Below are 22,546 nucleotides of genomic sequence, written 5' to 3'. Positions count from 1 at the left end.
AATCTGTACTACATTAGTAACAGTTGCCAATGTTTCAAGATTTTGTGATAAGTCACGTTGGTTTCCCTCGCTGTAGACACCGCTATCCATAGTGAAGTGTCCGCTATAGACCATTAGATGGCAAAACATAGGTAATTTCACCTTTTCTAGCTACTAAATTTCACCCACTCTTCGATTTATCGGTTGCTAACCAAAGATGGTACATAACCTATGGTTGGTACTGTGTATTGTATTGTATTGTGTAGTGTTGAATATCTCTACGGTGCAAGGCCGTAGTAATCTGTGATGTAAATATTATTATGATACATGTTGAAAATGAAAGGCGTAACTGGTTTGTATAGGAAAGTATATAAATGTATAGTGGAACAAAGTCGGTGTTCAGTTTGCTGTTCGCAAAATAATAACCAATGTTTACAAGTTCCTAAGTACACTCTCCCATTTTTATCAAGGAACATCAAGTGCTTTCCCTCAGCCAAAGTCGAACAACATACAACTTATGATGTTTTGAATGTGTGTGATAGAAGAGATGGGGACACTGGCGCTGAAGATTCTCCGTCTGAAGTAAACGGAGAAACTAGGTACACACTTTCGAATTCGTGTACAGAAGATCTCTCAACCTACGCACCATATTTCAAGCCAGCGTTTAACTTCGCTGCTTATGTCAACAAATCGCCGACGTTGCAGCAGTTAGTCAAACTCGGTGTCGATTTACATCGTATTGAGAAAAGCAGAAACAGCCCGGAGTACATACTGCAACTGGATTTTGAGAAAGATATGAGTAAGCATATAAGGTACAATGTTGAAATTTTTGTATGCCTTCTCCCGCCAGTAAAAGTTACTTCTATGGGTCTCTGTCCAAGATAATTTCTATGTTTTGATTCTGAGTAAATTGTCAGTGAATTTCGAGTGGGTATTTTTTATGAATGTATTTTCCTTAACAATAGTAGGTGGGGTTATGATGTTGAATCAGAAGCCTAACTGTTGTCTTGGACAGCTGAAAATGTAATATAACTCTGTAGGATCAGTTCTCCTGCCTTTTTTTAAGTGACCTGTATCAATTTACAGTCACGGCAACAATTTGTTCTCAGAAACTTCTGTAGTTAACCTAGATTTAGCTGCTGATCTGTCTCATTGTAATTATCTCATCAGTGTTTCAGTTCTATTGGCACTGACATTTACCGTAATGTAATGTGTACTGTATGCGTGGATTGTTCGTTTAAGGGACAAATTTTCCAAATCGCATGTGACTCAAAGTATTGTTGGTTTAGTGTGATTAGGGTTTGTTGATTTTAAGCTGATTAATTCTCGGCACATGGGCAGAATGTTAGTCAATTCCATTAAATAGTGTTAATTGAAATGAGTACAGCTCAGTGTTGACAAGTTGAATTAGTGTAACGGAAACGTCCGATTCCACCCGCCTGCTTTGACCAATGACGTCACCAATATGTCGGAAACGACCATTCACAACTACTCCCATGTCGCGACTATTACGTCATAACGTAAACAGGGTAACAAACACAAAAATAGATCGAAAAACCAAGTACATATTCCTCCAAAAATATAATGAAACTAACGGGACAAGCGAGTGAGATTGGGGGTAAAAATAAACACACGCCAGTAAACCAAACGACAAAAACGATAAAATAAAACGACCACAACCTTCCCAAAATCAACTAAAAACAATATCCACTGGAATCGAACACTTCCCTTGACCTATATAGGTCAACAGCGACTGCCGGTACCACACTATTAGCCTCAAAACTTTCCTAAAAAAAACCTTACGACATCTCCACATATTGCCGTCCCTGATCCGATACGCCGGAACTTTAGTAAACCTCATTTCTTCGCGACAGGCTGAACACTTCACAACTTCAGCCAACAGGCCGAATAGCTGAAGAAATTTTATTAGAGACAACGAACTGTCTGAACAGAAAAAAAACAAACTACAATAACGTTGACATAACAAAACCAAAATCATTAACTCACTGAAAAATATTTTGCTGAAAGCACAGTAACCACCGATACCACACACGTGCAATGCTACCACGCAAATAAACCCCATACGCCACATAACATGCTAACCATAGACACACCACCAGAGAGAACCACCGACCACAACAATACAACACTTATAAATACGCCACCCGCGCAAACTAAACCAACATCACCTAACACAAACACACCACCAGAGAGCACCACCGATCATATCAAAACGACAACCACAGATACGCCACTCTCGCACACTAAGCTCCGCACCATCGTGATGTCACACACCACAACAGTCTTACATCACGGGATGAAGCCGATGGTTGGAACTGGACGCTTCGGTTAACCCAGTTGCGTGGATGCGTCAAAGGGAATGTTCAAAACAAGTCATCAGCTTCACTGGCCTCACATTTTGATTCATATATTCACAGCCTTCTAGTTAGATGGCTGTTGTTGTTGTTATGGTCTTCAGACCAGAGACTGGTTTGATGCAGCTCTCCATGCTACTCTATCCTGTGCAAGCTTCTTCATCTCCCAGTACCTACTGCAACCTACATCCTTCTGAATCTGCTTAGTGTATTCATCTCTTGGTCTCCCTCTATGATTTTTACCCTCCACGCTGCCCTCCAACGCTAAATTGGTGATACCTTGATGCCTCAGAACATGTCCTAACAACTGATACCTTCTTCTTGTCAAGTTGTGCCACAAACTCCTCTTCTCCCCAATTCTATTCAATACCTCCTCATTAGTTATGTGATCGACCCACCTAATCTTCAGCATTCTTCTGTAGCACCACATTTCGAAAGCTTCAATTCTCTTCTTGTCCAAACTATTTATCGTCCATGTTTCACTTCCATACATGGCTACACTCCATACAAATACTTTCAGAAAAGACTTCCTGACGCTTAAATCTATACTCGACGTTCACAAATTTCTCTTTGTCAGAAACGCTTTCCTTGCCATTGCCAGTCTACATTTTATATCCTCTCTACTTTGACCATCATCAGTTATTTTGCTCCCCAAATATCAAAACTCCTTTACTACTTTAAGTGTCTCATTTCCTAATCTAATTCCCTCAGCATCACCCGACTTAATTCGACTACATTCCATTATCCTTGTTTTGCTTTTGTTGATGTTCATCTTACGTCCTCCTTTCAAGACACTGTCCATTCCATTCAGCTCTCTTTCAGGTCCTTTGCTGTCTCTGACAGAATTACAATGTCATCAGCGAACCTCAAAAGTTTTTATTTCTTCTCCATGGATTTTAATACCTACTCCGAATTTTTCTTTTGTTTCCTTTACTGCTTGCTCAATATACAGATTAAATAACATCGGGGAGAGGCTACAACCCTGTCTCACTCCCTTCCCAACCACTGCTTCCCTTTCATACCCCTCGACTCTTATAACTGCCATCTGGTTTCTGTACAAATTGTAAATAGCCTTTTGCTCCCTGTATTTTACCCCTGCCATCTTTAGAATTTCAAAGAGAGTATTCCAGTCAACATGGTCAAAAGCTTTCTCTAAGTCTACAAATGCTAGAAACGTAAGTTTGCCTTTCCTTAATCTTTCTTCTAAGATAAGTGGTAAAGTCAGTATTGCCTTGCGTGTTCCAACATTTCTGCGGAATCCAAACTGATCTTCACCGAGGTCGGCTTCTACCAGTTTTTCCATTTGTCTGTAAAGAATTCGTGTTAGTATTTTGCAGCTGTGACTTATTAAACTGATAGTTCAGTAATTTTCACATTTGTCAATACCTGCTTTCTTTGGGATTGGAATTATTATATTCTTCTTGAAGTCTGAGGGTATTTCGACTGTCTCATACATCTTGCTCACCAGATGGTAGAGTTTTTTCAGGACTGGCTCTCCCAAGGCCGTCAGTAGTTCTAATGGAATGTTGTCTACTCCCGGGGCCTTCTTTCGGCTTAGGTCTTTCAGTGCTCTGTCAAACTCTTCACGCAGTATCATATCTCCCATTTCATCTTCATCTACATCCTCTTCCATTTCCATAATATTGTCCTCAAGTACATCACCCTTGTACAGACCCTCTATATACTCCTTCCACCTTTATGCTTTCTCTTCTTTGCTTAGAACTGGGTTTCCATTTGAACTCTTGATATTCATACAAATGGTTCTCTTTTCTTCAAAGGTGTCTTTAATTTTCCTGTTGGCAGTATGTATCTTACCCCTAGTGAGATAAGCCTCTACATCCATACATTTGTCCTCTAGCCATCCCTGCTTAGCCATTTTGAACTTCCTGTCAATCTCATTTTTGAGACGTTTGTATTCCTTTTTGCCTGCTTCATTTACAGCATTTTTATATTTTCTCCGTTCATCAATTAAATTCAATATTTCTTCTGTTACCCAAGGATTTCTACTAACCCTCATCTTTTTACCTACTTGATCCTCTGCTGCCTTCACTACTTCATCCCTCAGAGGTACCCATTCTTCTTCTACTGTATTTCTTTCCCCCATTCTTGTCAATTGTTCCCATATGTTCTCCCTGAAACTCTGTACAACCTCTGGTTTAGTCAGTTTATCCAGGTCCCATCTCCTTAAATTCCCACCTTTTTGCAGTTTCTTCAGTTTTAATCTACAGTTCATAACGAATAGATTGTGGTCAGAGTCCACATCTGCCCCTGGAAATGTCTTACAATGTAAAACCTGGTTCCTAAATCTCTGTCTTACCATTATATAATCTATCTGATACCTTTTAGTATCTCCAGGCTTCTTCCATGTATACAACCTTCTTTTATGATTCTTGAACTAAGTGTTAGCTATGATTAAGTTATGCTCTGTGCAAAATCCTACCATGCGGCTTTCTCTTTCATTTCTTACCCCCAATGCATATTCACCTACTATGTTTCCTTCTCTCCCTTTTCCTACTCTCGAATTCCAGTCACCCATGAGTATTAAATTTTCGTCTCCCTTCACTACCTGAATAATTTATTTTATCTCATCATACATTTCATCAATTTCTTCATCATCTGCAGAGCTAGTTGGCATATAAACTTGTACTACTGTAGTAGGCATGGGCTTCGTGTTTAACTTGGTCACAATAATGCGTTCACTATGCTGTTTGTAGCAGCATACCCGCACTCCTATTTTTCTTATTCATTATTAAGCTTACTCCTGCATTACCCCTATTTGATTTTGTATTTATAACCCTGTATTCACCAGACCAAAAGTCTTGTTCCTCCTGCCACCGAACTTCACTAATTCCCATTATATCTAACTTTAAGTTATCCATTTCCCTTTTTAAATTTTCTAATGTACCTGCGTGATTAAGGGATCTGACATTCCACGCTCCAATCCATAGAACGCCCGCAGACGCGAGTGATGGACTATTTTACCTCCAAAATATTTTACCCAAGAGGATGCCCTCATCATTTAGCCATACAGTAAAGCTGCATGCTGTCGAGGAAAAATTACGGCTGTAGTTTCCCCTTGCTTTCAGCCATTCACAGTACCAGCACAGCAAGGCCGTTTTGGTTAGTGTTACAAGACCAGATCAGTCAATCATCCAGGCTGTTGCCCCTGCAACTACTGAAAAGGCTGCTGCCCCTCTTCAGGAACCACACGTTTGTTTGTCTGGCCTCTCAACAGATACCCCTCCATTGTGGTTGCACCTACGGTACAGCTGTATTGCTGAGGCACGCAAGCCTCCCCACCATCAGCAAGGTCCATGGTTCATGGTTAGATGGCTAAGGCATTGAATGTGGGGGGAAAAAAAAAGAACTAGTCATGGTCACAGACCGATCTGTAGGTTAGCCTGTGGTCTAGCGTGTTTGGAAGGTGACAGTTTCCATGGGGGTTGGCGAAGCCAACAAATGTGAATTTAAGAAATTGTGGTTGTCGTGACTGAGTGATCTGTAGCTTTGCCCATTTGAAAACATTGACGCAGATATCAGGTTATAGTTGCCATGTTGTTTATGCTGCTTCTCACATTTCCTATATTCATGTAGAATATTCCTCTGTAGCCGAGTGTTGTTGTTGATGTAGATGTGGTGTAGGTAATAATTACTGAGCCCCCTTTAACCAGGATAGATATAGGGCCCATTTTGCAATTGACTTAACTATGTGCATACAGGTACTGAGTGAGTTCATATATTGTGATCAAGATTTACTGACACAAGCTGCTGTTGATAGGAGGCAGTTCTGCAGGCATTTAAGTTTGTCTCAGGATGAGGAAGTTTTGATGGAGAACCCCTGGAGAACCCTGAGTTGTGGTTTGATAAGATGAATTTTAGACGCAGAATCAAAGAGACTGGGAAATGAGTGTTTGTAGTCATGGAGAAAGTGATGTATAAATACTTTTCTTGGGTTGTGTCTAGTTGGGCAAAAGCTGTTCAGTATTATCCACCAACACAACAGTAATTTTAAAATGTTGTGCAAGTGTCACTCCAATGTAGGTTTTTTATATGAGTGAGAACAATAAAATTACATTTAAAGATGCTGTCGTAGGTGCTCTCATGGACATCATAGAGAGCACTTGAACAGTCACTAAAAGATCACTACACTGCACATAACAGTCTGAATGCTTTTGGGAGAACATATTTCCAAAATGAAACAGATGTATCCACGTATTTTGTGAAGGCTGCTGCCTCCGTTTGTAATCATACTGAATAAAATTGCTTTCGCTGTCATTATTTCTTCCCTCATATATTGTAAACTGGTATTTCTAACAAAGATAGCTCACTGACGTTTCTTTGCAGCCCAAGTTGTGTTGATTTTGTGTCACAAATGTTCACTTTAACTTGCTACTGCCACAGTTTTCATGATATTTATACTGTGGTCCTTTTACCAAATAAATATTGATTGAATACCCAGCCAAATTACAGCCATTGTTGCTATCAATCATGGAATGTATGTGTGAAAAATTTGAGTAACATAGGGCATTCAGTACCACCTGTTGGCTTTGATCAGTGACATTACCCAAAGCCTCAGACACAACATGAACATGATTTCATAAATGTAATCGTGATGGGAAAATATAAACATAAAACTACAGAATCATACAAATTCTTAGCAATAAATATTGGAGTTAATGGGACTATCTCTGGAAAGTGGGGTTTTGGATGGAGACAAACTAAAATATAGCTTAACGGCACCAAAACCACATTAACAAAACAATAGTTTTAAAAAACACAGTAAGGCAAATCGAAAACATCTGTTGACCTATGTACCTCAACTTGAAACACTGATGCCACTACAGAAATAGTAAAACAGATTGCACTACAAAAAACAAGATGATGCGCATAACAAAAAATCTTGAAAACTATGAAAGACAGATCAGCAAGATAAATTCACCTATATAGCTTAACATGAAAGACCGATACTTATAGAAATATCGTACAGTGTGTAACAGTACATAAAGCCCATAGGCGAGACCAACACACACAGCTGAAATTAAGAAAAAGGCAGCATCGAGATCAGTTAACTTATCCACAGTACTACCAAGGATAGACATTGTTCACTCAGCTGTGGAGGATTGAACAGTAATGTCATGTACCTAATGGGGCAACCACAGTAATTAGTAGGTTCTGAGCACAGACAAACAATGATGTTAAAGATACACCAAAACAAAAACTTACTAAAGAATCTAGCAAAGGAAATCCAAAAAACCACAATAAACATAAATAAAAGAAATGAATTCTACAATACCAACAAAATAAACCTGCAAAGAACTGAAATCAGAAATTTCACTTGACTTGTACAGCTCAAATAATGTTCACGAACCACACATCATCATTCCAAAAGCTGGTATCAGAAATTTCACATTGCTTATATAGCTCAAATGAAGTCTACAATGCCTAGAAACCAAAACTCCTCATCCAGCTATCATTAAAAACCTAATCTGATTGAAATAGGTAGAACAAACTCCACGGTATCCTCCAGTCACAACAGTTGGTAGTAACTTCAACTAACAATACAACCCAAAGATTCATAAGGAATTACAGTAACATCAGTTTTGATATATAAGTAAAACACAGTTATGCACATAAAAACATATACTATACAAAAAAGAACAAATAAAAACATACTCACCAAACAAAGTCAGCCAATACACAAATCTGAGGCGATTCAGAGACAAACGCACAACAATCACCTCCAATACCTGTCCCCAACATAATATCCAGATAAACAGATAATTAACAAAAATTATTCATTTCTTTGGGAGAGGGGGGGAGGGGAAGCTATCCAAACAAAATAAACTAGTGCAATCCCCCCTCTTCCCCCTCCCCCCCCCCAAAAAAAACCTTCTCCACTCCCCACAGAAACAACATCTACATGACATCCCGAAAATTAAGCCTAAAAAAATAATGTGAACCGAATTAAACACTCTACCCTCCACACATAAGTTCAGCTCACAACCTTTGGTTCATACATGTTCCCAGTAATTTCTTCTTCTTCTTGCATTACATCCTCTGTAGGACCACGGGTAGCCCCTTCGTGGACTGCATTTTCCTCTTCTTCTCCCAGAACCTCTTCATTCTTTCTTTTCTTCTCTCCCGCTCTTCTTCCGAGATCTTCAGTTTCCGTTTCTCCTGTCGGCTCCACTGGTGACACTCTAATCTTTTCCTGTATTCTTCTCTGTCATTGAACTCGGGCATATTGATCGGTGTATATTTGTTCCTCCAATTTTCCTTTCCTTCGACCTGGATCCCCAATTCCAACCAGTCCTTCCGAAGTTCAACAACCCACTTGGTTCCTGTCTTTCCCCTTGTCCTCCCTGTTGTTTCCCACACTCTCTTCGTCATTCTGCCCATACTCATCCTAACTACATGTCCAGCAAACCTTGCCCTTTTGAGTCTGATTTCCCCGGATATTTTTCTCATGTTCCAGTAGAGATCTTCCCTAGGTCTTCGCATCCCCCTCTCTCCACCTCTTTTGGGACCTAGTATTTTTCTCTCTTCTTTCTCTAGTTGTTCTGCCCCATTTCTTTCTAGTGTCATCGTCTCAGCAGCATATAATACTGCATTCCTCACCGTTGCCTTGTAGTGGCTTATCTTTGCATCTGTGGATATATTCTTTTTATTGCATATCTTTCTCATCATGCAGAAGGCTGACCTCATCTTCTTTATCCTCTCTGTTATTCCCTCCTTGCTCCTGTTCCTTCATGTTATAAATTCTCCCAGGTATTTAAATTTGTCCACCATTTGCATGGTGCCTTCCAGTGTTTCCCGGTCTGCAGTGGTATTTAATGTCTTTGTCTTGTTATAGGCGATCCTCAGTCCCACCTTTCTGGCTACCTTACTTAAGTTATCGAGTTGTGTCTTTGCGTCTTCTTCCGTCTCTCTTACTATTGCTATGTCATCTGCAAAGGCTAGGCAGTCCACTTGAGCCCTGTTGTCCTTTTTGTCCCCCACACGGGTCTTTGGTATTCCCATTTCCTCATTTATTGCTCTCCACTGCCTGATCACTTCGTCCAGTGCTATATTGACCAACAATGGTGACAATCCATCTCCCTGTTTAACACGTCTTGATCTCAAATTCTTCTGACAGTGCTCCTCTGAATCTCACCCTTACTTTTGTATCTGTCAGAATTTCTTTTATGAGTTCTTGTGTAGTTCCATCAAGTCCTCTGTTCTTCAGGATCCTAACAAGAGTGTGTCTGTCGATGGAGTCATATGCCTTTGTGAAGTCCACGAAGGTTATTACTGTCTTTTTGTTTTTTAATGCCCTATGTTGTATCAGTTGCTTCAGGATAAATATCTGTTCTATACAACCTCTTCCCTTCCTGAATCCCACTTTGTAGTCGCCAACTGTAGTTTCTACCTGTTCTTCTACTCTCTTGAGCAATAGTTTTGACAGCACTTTGTATCCAACCTCTAGTAGCGATATTCCTCTGTAGTTGTATCTTTCTTGTCCCCCTTCTTATGTATTGATACTACAATTGCATTCTTCCATCCTTCTGGCAACTTCTTTGTTCTCCAGATCTGGTGAATTATGTTGGTCATGTTGTCTATTGCTTTGTTGCCTCCCAACTTTATCATCTCGACTGCTATACCATCTTCTCCAGTTGCCTTATTATTCTTTAGATTGTTTATGACATGTGCGACTTTATCCCTGGTTGGAGGGCGTGGCTCTCTCTCTTCTATGTCAGTCCCCAGTTCCAGCTCTCCTCCAGGTGGTTCACAGTTCAGCAGGTTGTGAAAGTACTCTGCAAAAATCCGATAGTTCTCCTTTGCACTGACAGCCAGCTCCCCTTTCTTATCTCTTATAAATAGTTCTCTACCCTTGTATCCAATCAGAGTCTTTTTGAATTTCCTGAAAAAGTGTCTGCTGTTGTTTTTCCTTAAGTTGGTCTCAATTTCATACAGTTCGTGCTTCATCTTCTGTCTTCTGGTCCATCTTATTGTTCAGGCCACTTCCTTTCTTGCTCCTAAGAAAACTTCCCATTTTTCCGGGTTGTTCTTGCTACTCCAGTCTCTCCAGGCTTTCCTGCTAGTCTCTACCGCTTCCTCACATTCCTTGTTCCACCACCAGTGCTTCCATTTCTTTTCTTCCTTTCCCCATAGTTAGCCTGTTTTGTCATATTTCGCTTCATGTCGTCCCATTCATTGAATGATTCAATTCCTTCCTCATATCTGGATCGATTGTGCCTTAATTTTTCTCTGTCTACCTTTATGTTTTCTGTTCTTCTATTCATCTGTGGCAGTCTGTCCCTGTTTGGAATCCAAAGGCACTTAATTTCTGTAAGATAGTGATCCGATTCTATTCTTGTGTTCTTCCTGACCTTTGTGTTCATGATCTCTTTAGCGTTTGTCCAACTGATTGCTATGTGGTCAATATGGAATTCCCCAAGGCAGGTGCATGGGTTTGCCCATGTCTTTTTCTTACACGATTTGGCCCTGAAGTGTGTTGTCATCTATCTCATTTTGTGTTTTCGACACTGTTCAATTAGTCTTTCTCCATTTTTGTTTGTCCGCTGGTGTGCAGGGCACTCGCCCACTACTCCTTTATGTTGCTTCTCTCTTCCAATCTGTGCATTATAATCTCCTACGAGTATCTCTACATGTCTATATGGTATGTTTTTCAGTGTATCATCTCGCTCTTCCCAGAAACTATCTTCAACTTTCTTGTCTTTTCTGTTCTTGTAATTTGTAGGTGCACGTCCATTTATTATTGTATACTTTTTGTTCCCTGCTTGATGTGTCCGTGTTGATATCCTTTCTGACCTGCTCTTCACTTCAGTTATGCCATCCTCGTATCTCTTGTCTATTATGAACCCTGTACCAAAGCATCTAGGTGCATGTCTTTCCTTTCCCACTTTAACTCCTGGTTTCCCCTTCAGTATTATGAAGCCTTCTGACTTCACTGTGTCTTCGTCAGTGTATCTTGTTTCCTGCATCACTAATATCCCAATGCTTCTCTCTTTCATCTCATCTATTACCTGTTTAAGTTTACTAGTCTTAATCATTGTCTGTACATTTATGGTTCCAATTCTGAAAGTCGTTTTAGTTTTAATCTTCTTTGAGGTTCTTGGGAGCTCCGACAGGCAGGTCCCCCAGAATCCGAATGCCTGCTTGCGTCGACCTTGGTCAACAGGGGGTTGTCTCCCTGGGGTAATCTCGATTCCATAGTGCGATCCATTCCATGAGCTAAAAAAATTTTTTGATGGGGCGGCTCATGTCCGTCCAGTTATACAACTGAAGTTGTTAGCCCCAGAAGATGTGTTCACGCCGCCCCTGATATGGGGGCACAGACGCCTTTGGTGCCCGCACGTAACATGGAGTACAGCCGCTACCTGATATATTTAAGTGGCTCTTCCACTCTCTCTGCCGTTGGGAAGCGACATTCCCCTTACACCTTCGAGATCGTTGATCAGGTTTCACCTAGTAACCCTAGGTAGGGGCCCTAACTTGGTGCTACCATCTGGAGCCAGATGGACCCAGGTTTTTTTACGAGGTTGTTACTCCTCCTCCTCCTTCCCCATGACTTCCGAGATGGGGCCCCGGGCTTGGAACCGGCAATGACTGAGTTATGTTCCCAGTAACCTATAATGAACTCTGATTCGGACAAAAACTGTCTGGTAAACTCTTCCTCCAACGGTACCCATCTAAAGAAGAATGCAGGGTCTACATTTCAATCAACACATGCAAAAGTTAGGTATTTGTAAGATAAAGTAGGCTTGTCAGATGCAGCTATGATTAGGAATGTCCAAAATTGATAAGTGTGTATTTACTAAGCTAAGTGGTAGTGTTTGAAATATCACTCTCAGGATCTGTGAAATGAAGAAACTTTATTTACTGGAATAAACACACTCAAATGCATAACTCTATGCAATGAACAGTTTAGGAGACACTATATGTGTTTAACATTAGCTCATAACAGGGAAAGCTATGTAACTATGTGCACATTACAATACAGGAAGAACATAACATGAAAAATCAAAGAATAAACTGTCAGTGCTTGTGCTGCATACATCATTACTGGTTGGTGCATAATTAAATCTGACAGCCACAACAACATACATAGCAGGTAATCTGACACTAAATCAGCCTCCTTGGTGAAACAGAATGTTGTTGAGAAAACATGCAAGGAAATTCATGTGATGTCCGTATCAAGTCATGCACCCTAGTTGCAGTTCTGCATTGGGCAGTGGTTGCAGTTGTGTCTGTGGTGCTGATAGTGAGAGACGAGGATGCTGGTAGTGCGTCCTGGAAGATGTACATTGGCTTGACGTGATTGAAATAAATGGTTGTGCTCTTGCCATTCGCTGCAGTGTCCGGCATCCATGCATCTCATCTTAAAACATGGTATGGACCAGTATAAGGAGGTTGTAATGAAGATTTCACATCATCCGTATGTAGCATTATGCAAGACAGTTGCCCAAATTGTGATGCACAAAACTGGGTGGTGTGCCACATCTGGAAGCTTTGCAAGGATAAATATGAGCAATGTTGTCCCCTAGATGAGGTATGAAGTGTGGTTGGTCATGAGTGTATGACTGCAGTGAACTGGCATCAATAAAATCTCCTGGGAGATGTAATGCTTCATCATAAGCAAGTTCCACTGATAAGGAATCTGTCTTGCTTGTACGTGTTCTGCAGACTAATTAGCGTAAATTGTATGTCATGACACATGAGTACAGCTTTAAGGGAATGGTGCCATCACTTGATCATGCCATTGCGGATGATGGCTGGTAGTCTTATGGTGCACATATCCATAAAACTTGGTGAGCTGGCAAAATCAAAATCAGATTAGCAGCTGCAGTTGGTAGTAATGTGCAGTGGGCAATCAAAGCCAGATAACCATGCCAACACAAAAGTGAAGATAGCCTTCAACACCAGGCAAAACGTTGGATGGGCCCCAGTGTGACACGAGTTATGTAGGGTATTGGAGGCTTGTCTATGAAATGCAGCTGGTATGAAAGGATGAAATGTTCCCTGAGAGACATTGGTGTACAGCTTGACACCTTCACCACAAATGTTGAAGAGCCTCAACTGTAATGCAGATGTAACATCTTTAGGAAACTATGGAACTCCTGGTTATCTTGTTGTGCCATGCGAGTTCTGTGAAAGGACTCAATACATTGTTTATGCATGAGATCAGTCAGCAACTACATTGTCAGTTCTGGAAATGTGCTTGATGTTCGTGCTAAATTGAGCTATAAGTTCTAGATGATTATACTGACAAGGTGAGCAGTTGATGCTGTTCTACTTGAAGGCGTAAATCAATGCTTATGATTTGTGTAGATGATAAATTCCTTTGCTTCTATCTGTGGCCAAAAGTTATCAGTTGCTATGTACACAGTAAGAAGTTCACAGTCATAGATACTCCACTTCTGCTGTGACAGTAACAGTATGTGAGAATAGTAAACAAGTGGTTACCATGAGACATCTGAAGATTGGTGTAACACGGCACCAATAGCTGTCTGACTTACACACACCACTAATGCTAAGGGTGTGTCAAGCTTATGGCATGTGAGAAGTGCAGCATTCACTGTACTCTCTTTTGTGGCACCAAAAGCAGAGGACATCACAATAGTCCACTGTATAGGAGTAATGCCTCTAACCTTCAGGCCAGTAAGTGCTGCAGTTAGTGGTGCCTGCAGTTTTACTGAATGTGGTACATGGCGGCGATAGAAATTCAGCATTCCTAGGAACTGGTATAATTCTTTAATGGTGTTCAGCTCCGGTATCTGCAGAATGGCTTCAACCTTTTCTGATAATGGGAGGGGATGTGCAGAAGATATCTGATGACTAAGGAAAGTAATCTCAGATTGCCTGAACACACATTTATCCATCCTCATTTGAGACCACACCATTCTGCTCTAAGCCTCTGAGCACTTCAGTAAGATGTTGTCAGTGTTGCTTCTCAGTGACCAAAAAGATAAGAATATCATTGAGGTATGCAGTACAAAGTGGCAGGCCTTGCAGAAGTGAATCCGTAAATCACTGACATGTCTGAGCAGCATTGCATAAGCCAGAGGTCATGTACATAACCTCAGATAACCCAAATTGTTGTTTTCGTATGTCTTTCCTTACTACTGGGATCTAGGTGTAAGCTTTAGCACAACTGTATAAGGTTGCACCTCACAAGTCATAATTATAGTCCCACAACAGTGGCACCGAGTAACGGTCTGGCACAGTTCTGGCATTTAGCATACAATAATGTCTACAAGGACACCACGCTTCATGCTTATTACATACTAGGTATAGATGGGATGACTTGGAGGCACCTGATGGTCGGATAATGCCTCTTTGAGCATGGTGTCAAACTTAGCTTTAGTGATAGCCATATGATCAGGTGCCAAATGTGTAGGCATGTTTTATACTAGTGGGACATCAATAGTTTTAATATGGTGCACTGCATTATGTAGCACTTGTTTTGGAGTGCCTGGAGGTCTTGTCAAAGTTGGGAATTGCTGTAACAAAGAGGCGAACTTACAGTCAGTCGCTTGTGTTTTGCTGTCACTGCTGCGCTGCGATAAGATCCTGTAGTAGTCAGGCTGGTGCTGCAGTTGTAACACTGGTTCCAGTCAAATCACAGAAGTTAAGCACTGTCCAGCTGGGCTAGCACTTGGGTGGGTAATCATCCCGTCTGCTGAGTGCTGTTGGCAAGCAAGGTGCACTCAGCCCTTGTGAGGCAAACTGAGGAGCTACTTGATCGAGTAGTAGCGGCTCCAGTCTCGTAAATTTACATACTGCCAGGAGAGCGGTGAGCTGACCTCATGCCCCTCTATATCAGCATCCAGTGACACCTGTGGGCTGAGAATGACACAGTGGTTAGTCAGTACTGTTGGGCCGTCATGGCCTGTTCGGACAGAGAGTAGTTTTTTAGTCAGGCTGGTAATGCTGTTGACAAGCCGAGTGTTCGCCACCTCTGGCAGTAAATTGTTATAAGCCAGAAGATTAGCAGCTATTACTGCTTCCAAGATGTCCCATACGAAGAAGCAACACAGTCCTAAATCCAGTTCCATTCATTGGGTTCCTTAGTTAGATATCAAAGAATTGTTCATTGCTGACAAATGAAATGCTGTCGACATCTGTAGTAATTCGCTGAAGTTGGTTGCAATATACTTTTGGCCTGATTTTCTATCGCTTATAAACAGGCACTGCAGCGTTGACAGGCAGTCGGTTGTGCCTCTGACTGATGGTCGCTGGTGTTCGGGAAGGAACATGATGCAGTACAGTTTTACACCTGCCTGCCAAACCTGCAATGGTACTAGCGTATGGAATGCTCTGCATTAGCAGATATAGTGTTAGTCAATAAATGACTCCTTGATCTTCTATGGTATTGCACTCTTATCATTACTGGTGCTCTTTTGAGGCAACAGCTTGCTAATTTGTGTACACAGTAAATCAACCTTTTGCATTGTAGCATCATAATCAACACACAAAAATGCTGCTGTCACTGTTGTACTGCTGCACAGCTCTGTTACTGTGCTAATGTGAGAAAGAGAAATGGCTTTTTGAATTCTGTCTGCAAGGGCATCACGCTACTATTGCCTTGGCTTGTGGTGGCAGGCGGCTGCTCCAAATGGTGCACAGCAAATTATCTGGAACAGTACCAGTCTCTACCTTGCTGTTTAAGTGTCAACGGTTCTGTGACAGCTTGTGGTCTTCAATAGCCTCCTTCATCAGCACTTGACAAATTATGGTTTCCTGTGAGGCTATGACCCTTAGAATTAATTCTGTCTTGATCCTGTCAAAAGAATTTGCTGCTGGTGGTGCAGTTGTGATGTCCTGTACTTCCACAGTGATCGAGCTGGATCACTACTAGGGCAAACTTTGTTGAATAAGCCACGATGGCAGCATGGAAGAAGCTCTCTTCAACTTCTGTGAACCACAGTACAGAGTTGATTGGCCAGAATGGGGGTAAATGTATTACTAATCTTGATACAGCTGGTTTGTCTTGGTTCTTGTAAATTTTTTTAAAATTATGGTTGTGCTTAAAATCAAGTTGTGGTCACCTCTTGTCAGGTACAACTAGAATAAGAGCTGTTTGAATTTTAATAAGCATGTATTTATTAAGACGAGTGGTAGTGCTTGAAATATTGCACTCGAGATCTATGAAATGGAAACTTTATTTATCAGAATAAACACACTCAAATACATAACAGCTCTGAGCAATGAACAGATTAGGAGATGTTATATGTGAAAGTAGAACTACCCTTGGATGTTGAGCATTAGCTCATAATGGAAAGAACTCCTTAACTGTGTGCACATTACAGTACAAGAAGTATGTAACGCAGGAAGTCAAAGAAAAATGGTCATTGCTGCTGCATACAGCATCATTGGCTGGCACTTAATTTAATCTGACAGCTGTGACAGCAACACACAACACATGTAGTGGATGACAGCAGTCTGACACCACAAGCCTCTTAAAAGCAGGTGCACAGTGAATTCCGTGCAAATGTGGCATGTGAAAAGACTTTTAAAGGTCAGTGAGAGGTGCAATAAGCAACAGTAACATACCCATCTGATACAATCAATAAGTCAGCTGTCTTTCAATATTGCTATTCAAAAATCCTGCATTTTGTGGTTTGCTTTTAAATCAATTCAGTAAGAAATGTATGTGCATCTGATTCATTTTGTGAACATCAACAAACAATTGTGACTCTAACTAGACTGAGGTGTTGTTTGTGTTGTATTGCTATTTGTATTATATCGGTGGTTCAGCTCAGGTACCCATCAAACCCTTTGAAATAATTTGTTTTTTTAGTGTGTACATCTGCATTCCATTAGATACAACCCTGTGCAACATGTATCGTTATTGATATTATAGATGAATTAAGTGTCAAGTGTAAAGCATTGCTTTATTTGACCTGTTAATCAAATTCTTTGACAGCCTTATTTCAATAGACCCATTGATTATGCTGTCAAAGAGGCTCGGAATCTGCACTTTGTTGCTGATCTTGTTACTTCGTGATAATACTTCAGGCAGTGTTTGGAGACAGCTGGTTTATAGACTGTATCAGTTGTATATGTGATTACTGTTTAATGCACCACTCATTGACTTTTATAATAGTGTGTTTACTTAAAACAAGCTACTTGACATGGAAAGCAGTATGTACTTGCTTTTAGGAGGCTTGTTCATCTTAAACATAACTAATTTTCAATTTCTTTACAGTATGTTGACTGACAGACATTTCAGGTAACAAAAGGCAATGCCACTAGTGACCAGAAGTCCCTTAACAATGGCTTTCATTGGACTAATATCCTAGTCAACTGAACATATACTTCAAGGGCAATTGCCTGGCTTGTAACAAACGTCCTCAGTACCTTGGAGTTATACTTGGTTGAACACTGTCAGTTAAGCAGCATCTAATAAAGATGGCAACTAAACTGATTTCAATAAATGATATGCAAAAATTGCTTGTTACAACATGGGACTCTGCAGCTTCAACCCTACAATCAGCAGCCCTTGGCCTTGTCTACTCAGGGGCAGAATAGTGCAGCCCTGTCTGGATAAACAGCAGCCACACAAAGATGGTGGCACAACTTAATCAAATAATGCAGACTGTTAGCAGTACACTTAAGATCACTCCGGTATTCTGGTTACCAACCCTGAGCTGTACTGCACCACCTAACCATTTTGAAGAGAGATAGGAAAATCTATAACCACCTCAGCTACCAGTTCATAAGACTCCACTCCAGGCATTCAGAACAGCTAGCTACCGGTTGAACCATAACTTCAGCCTTTGTGTTTGCTAGCTTGGATGTAATAAGCTTCATAGATTTCTCCCAGTCAACAACAAACCATAGCAACTTGATCTTCCCCGTAGAACATGGAGTGCACCTAGTGGGGTCCATACTAACTATGGCACATGCAGTGATCTATTATACAGGTGGGGAAAGGTTAGCACTGTGGAGTGCACCTGTGCCTTTCTAAGATGGGCTGACAGACATATTGCTGAAGAATGCCCTCGAAATTCATATCCTGGAAGCCCCTTGGCCTTCTTGGACATTACAGCAGATGTGATCAATTATGTAAATCAAACATTGGTAAATTTGTAACTTATGTACATATTTTATTTTTATTTCTAAAGTGAAGTGTAAATTACCATATGATTAATAACAATAATAGTAATAATAATAACAACTAACTTTTCCCTTTGTTGGTGGGAATGAACTGTATTGGATGGTGTGTTTCTGTGGGAATTAAAAGTAAATTGTTGGATATTGACCAGCATAGGACAGTTAATCAACCACGTTCTGTGTTAGGAATTATGCGTCCCATCTGGTGCTGTAGATTTTAGCTGCAACATTTTTATTGATTTATTGCTGTTGTACCAGTTTCTCTTGAAAACAATTTGTCAGAATTCTTGAGTGTAGCTCTATAAGTTTGATATAAAAAGGCAGTTGAAATGCTCAGAATACAGCTGACAAAACTATTATATATCTCAAGTCGTATGACATCAGTGTGTTATTCCAACAGAAGATAGATGAAAGTTCAATACACATCTTGGCATAACTATTGCTATATGAAAGTGATTGATGCTATATTTTTTCAAGTAATCTGATCCATAATCACACAGCTCAACCACCATTGACATGGACAAATATATTTTTTATACACCAGTGGAAATGTATTGGCATGAACTTAATAGGATCTACTGCCTTTGCCTCAGGATATTCCATGTATAGCATTACCATACTTTCAGGATTAGACTGAGCAATCCTGGTTTTTTAGTTATATCCAGGGTAATGTCTGGAGTTGCAAAAATGTACAAGGTTTAAGAATTTTATGACTGGTGAGGATTTTTTTAAATTTCTGACTTGTATATTCAACTTCATGCTTTTAAACATTCTCTTTCGGCTGTCCCTGTCTCGGTTGACCTTGGAGCAAGTGATGATGTCAATGAGGAGGTATAGCTGCAGGTTTCATTATAACTTTCTACTTAGTCAGTTCACAACACAACAGGTGCATTGTGTTTACATTGTTTTTGTGTGTGAAGTAACTCATCTACATGTTTTTCATTATTTTATCTCTATTTCTTTCCTGTCTCACCATTCTGCAGTGGGCAAAAGAAAGTGTTTATGTGTATAAAATGTTAACCTGGAACAGGAATATAACTTTCTTGTTGTGAATTGTATGATGTAATTAAAGGAAACAAACCATTTCTGAAGAGAGTCATGTCTAGTGAAAAGTACATCTGTTTAAATAAAGTAATATGTGAATAAATTGTTAAGACTTTTAAGTAATTTCAAAAATATGCCCTGGGTTGGACCCAAAAAAATATGGTAATATATTCTGTGTTGGACGTTAAAAAAATTTGGTAAGCCTATCCATGTATAAGTTCTGGTAACTGGCAGTAACAGCCTGTTCATTGCTTCTCCACTGATTTGTTCATAAAATGTTCCATTAAACAGAAAATAAGCTTGTTTCAGACACTGTGTGAAGAGTTTGGTAAAATATTTGTCTAATTTCCCTCTTAGCCTAGAACTCAAAAAGTGGGACTCCCGACCATGTCAGAACTGACCATAATATCCACGCTGTAGAAGCACAATTGATTGAAGCAGTGTACAAAGTCAGCGGAGTTGTGCATATCATGTTTCAACTTTCCCCACTTGTTGGTTCTGAGAATGCTCTTAATGTGATGCCAATTGTAAATACTGAAAGTTACTATGAAGTGAAGCAATGCTGCATGTGAAAATTCCAAGCTGTTCATAAGTCCTGTACCAACACTACAAACAACTATTCTACACTCAGTTTTAATGAAATTAAGAACTTGTCTCTTTTTATTTCTGTTTTACATCTCTGTTTTATTTCACTTGCATAGGTTTCATGCATTCTTTGATAGCAGCAGATAATCCCAAGGAATTCCAGCTCACTCTTGTTGCACTCATAAGGAAAACACAAATTTTGAAACTTCACACATTAATCACCACAGGACTCAAAAGTTTGTAAAGGTTTTCCTAGTTACAGTGTGCATTGGTCACAGTCCTTTAGCTCCAGTGATTTCATTTGAATTTTTGTTGTTGTAAAGGCCGTTTACTGTGCTATCTAACAGTAATATGTTAATGTTCACGTGATTGGAAACCTTTCCAAAACTGAAAGCCAACAATAAATTAAATTTCTGAAGTGTGCATGTGTAATGTGTAACTTGAGTGTCAGATGTTATCAAAGCAGTAGTGATTCTTTGGATGCAGTCATAGAAAAAAATATATTAAAAACATAAAATATCCAGCTTTTCAACAAAGCCTGATGGTATGTTATTTTCTTTAGTAACAGGTTTTGCCTACAGAAATTAGTGCTGCCAATTACAGTTTGAAAACATGCAAATAAAATAATAATTACTTTCCAGAAGAACAGTGAAATTAATTTTCTGAATTGCTATTAAGAATTCTTTTTTGTTTGTTATATCTTAGATAAAGCAGTTTCTTTCCACAGGTTTCTGCATGATGTGGGTGTGCCACCAGATGCACTTGGTGCATTCATAACAAAGAATCCATACATATTTAAAGAAAATCTTGATGATTTGTCTACAAGACTAAATTATCTGCAGTATAAAAAATTTACTGCTGATGGCATAGCCAGAATAGTAACTACAAATCCATATTGGCTTATGTTTAGGTAATTTATGAAGACAATTTTCCTTCTTGACACACATTGTTTTGTATAAGTGTAACATTCCTACTGAAGCTGTTTGTAACATTGTTTTCTTTCCAAAGCACCAAAAGAATTGATCGTCGACTTGGCCACTTCCAGAAGACGTATAATTTGAGTGGATCAGAACTACGCATGCTTGCTCAGAAACAGCCAAAATTAATCACGTACAACTTGCACAAAGTGAAGGTAATATTTATGTTGTTTTCCCTGCATTTCAAGACTTTGTACATCATTATGTTAGTTTGTGCGAGTTGAACCTGGTATGTCTAACGGGTTCATTATTCAAATCTCTTATCAGTGTACTTCAGTATCTTGTCAGGAAACCAACTGGCTGTCCTAAAATGTGACAGAAATCCACAGATATGAGTGATATAGTTGTTCCACTGAGACAAGAGATGAAACTTGCACCAGTAACAGTGCATTGTTCACAGTGAGAGCAATGCATGGAAGTGCGTTGTTGATACTAGGAGGCAACAAAGGATTGTGCACAGTACATCACATTGTGTAGAAGACATTAATGGTATGGGCAATATATTATCACTGATACTCATGTAGTCTCGGGTCACAGGGGCAACATTACATCATTTACATTTGTGGATTGATTTGGTGTATTAAGTGGAAAAAACAAACGGTAATATTGCCAGGAGCTTGGATTTTTATAACAATCTGATATGACAAGCTTGTCAAGAATATTCAGGACAAAAAATTCATTGTTATAGTTTCAAAACTAGGCACCTGATTTCATTGTGTTGTAAGCAACAGGTGCATGTGACAAAGGTATCATTTGAGTGCTATCTTGCCATGCTCTTTTTGATGTACAACATGTGTCGTATTCATATATACCTACTCCTCTGTTAACTTTATACTTACATGCAATGCATTAGTGATATTTGGACAGGGCATCATGAATGAGTGAACCATACAGAAAACACATTACCTGTCATTTTGACTCTTCAAAGAGAAGTGCATATATTTGTGTCAGACCATTGCTAAGCTGTGGCACTAGCAGTAAGCAGGACTTGTAGGCTTACTGTAAGCTCTCTACACAATAATGGCACTTCACTTATAAATTTCTCTTTTCCAGCTTTTCCAAAACTGGTACAGTCCGATTTTCACAGGGTAGTGGAAAAAAAAATAATGGTATACAGTAATTCCTGATACATAGAAAGAAAATATCAGCATTTTTGATATTGTTCTGTTCATATTTGTTCTTGCAACCAAGTGAACACAAGAAACACAGCACCAATCTTTTTTTTTTTTTTTTTTTTTTTTTTTTCTGACTGGTTTGATGCGGCCCACCACAGATTTGTCTCCTGTGCCAACCTCTTCATCTCAGAGTATTCCTTGCAACCTACGACCTCTCAAGTATATGCTGGATGTTTTCCAATCTCTCCTCTACAGTTTGTATCCTTTACAGCACAGTGTAATACCATGGAAGTTAATCTGTGGTGTCTTAACAGATGTCCTGCCGTCCTGTCCCTAATTCTTGTCAGTGTTT

General features: G+C 39.8%; 1 protein-coding gene across 1 annotated transcript in view; it reads left to right on the top strand.

Moving 5' to 3' along the window:
* Window positions 1-261: 261 nt before the first annotated feature.
* LOC126236931 (transcription termination factor 3, mitochondrial) overlaps window positions 262-22,546 on the top strand; it is a 52,465-nt gene continuing 30,180 nt past the window's right edge. Inside the window, exons 1-3 of the mRNA XM_049946612.1 lie at window positions 262-791; window positions 20,830-21,012; window positions 21,111-21,234. Coding sequence (XP_049802569.1) covers window positions 307-791; window positions 20,830-21,012; window positions 21,111-21,234 — 792 coding nt within the window. The 5' untranslated portion in view covers window positions 262-306. The remainder of the gene's footprint in view (window positions 792-20,829; window positions 21,013-21,110; window positions 21,235-22,546) is intronic.

The sequence above is a fragment of the Schistocerca nitens genome, chromosome 2 (genome assembly GCF_023898315.1).
Source record: "Schistocerca nitens isolate TAMUIC-IGC-003100 chromosome 2, iqSchNite1.1, whole genome shotgun sequence".
Taxonomy (NCBI): Eukaryota; Metazoa; Arthropoda; class Insecta; order Orthoptera; family Acrididae; genus Schistocerca; species Schistocerca nitens.
Note: the sequence above shows the minus strand (reverse complement) of the source record. Positions and strands in the feature narration are given on the sequence as shown.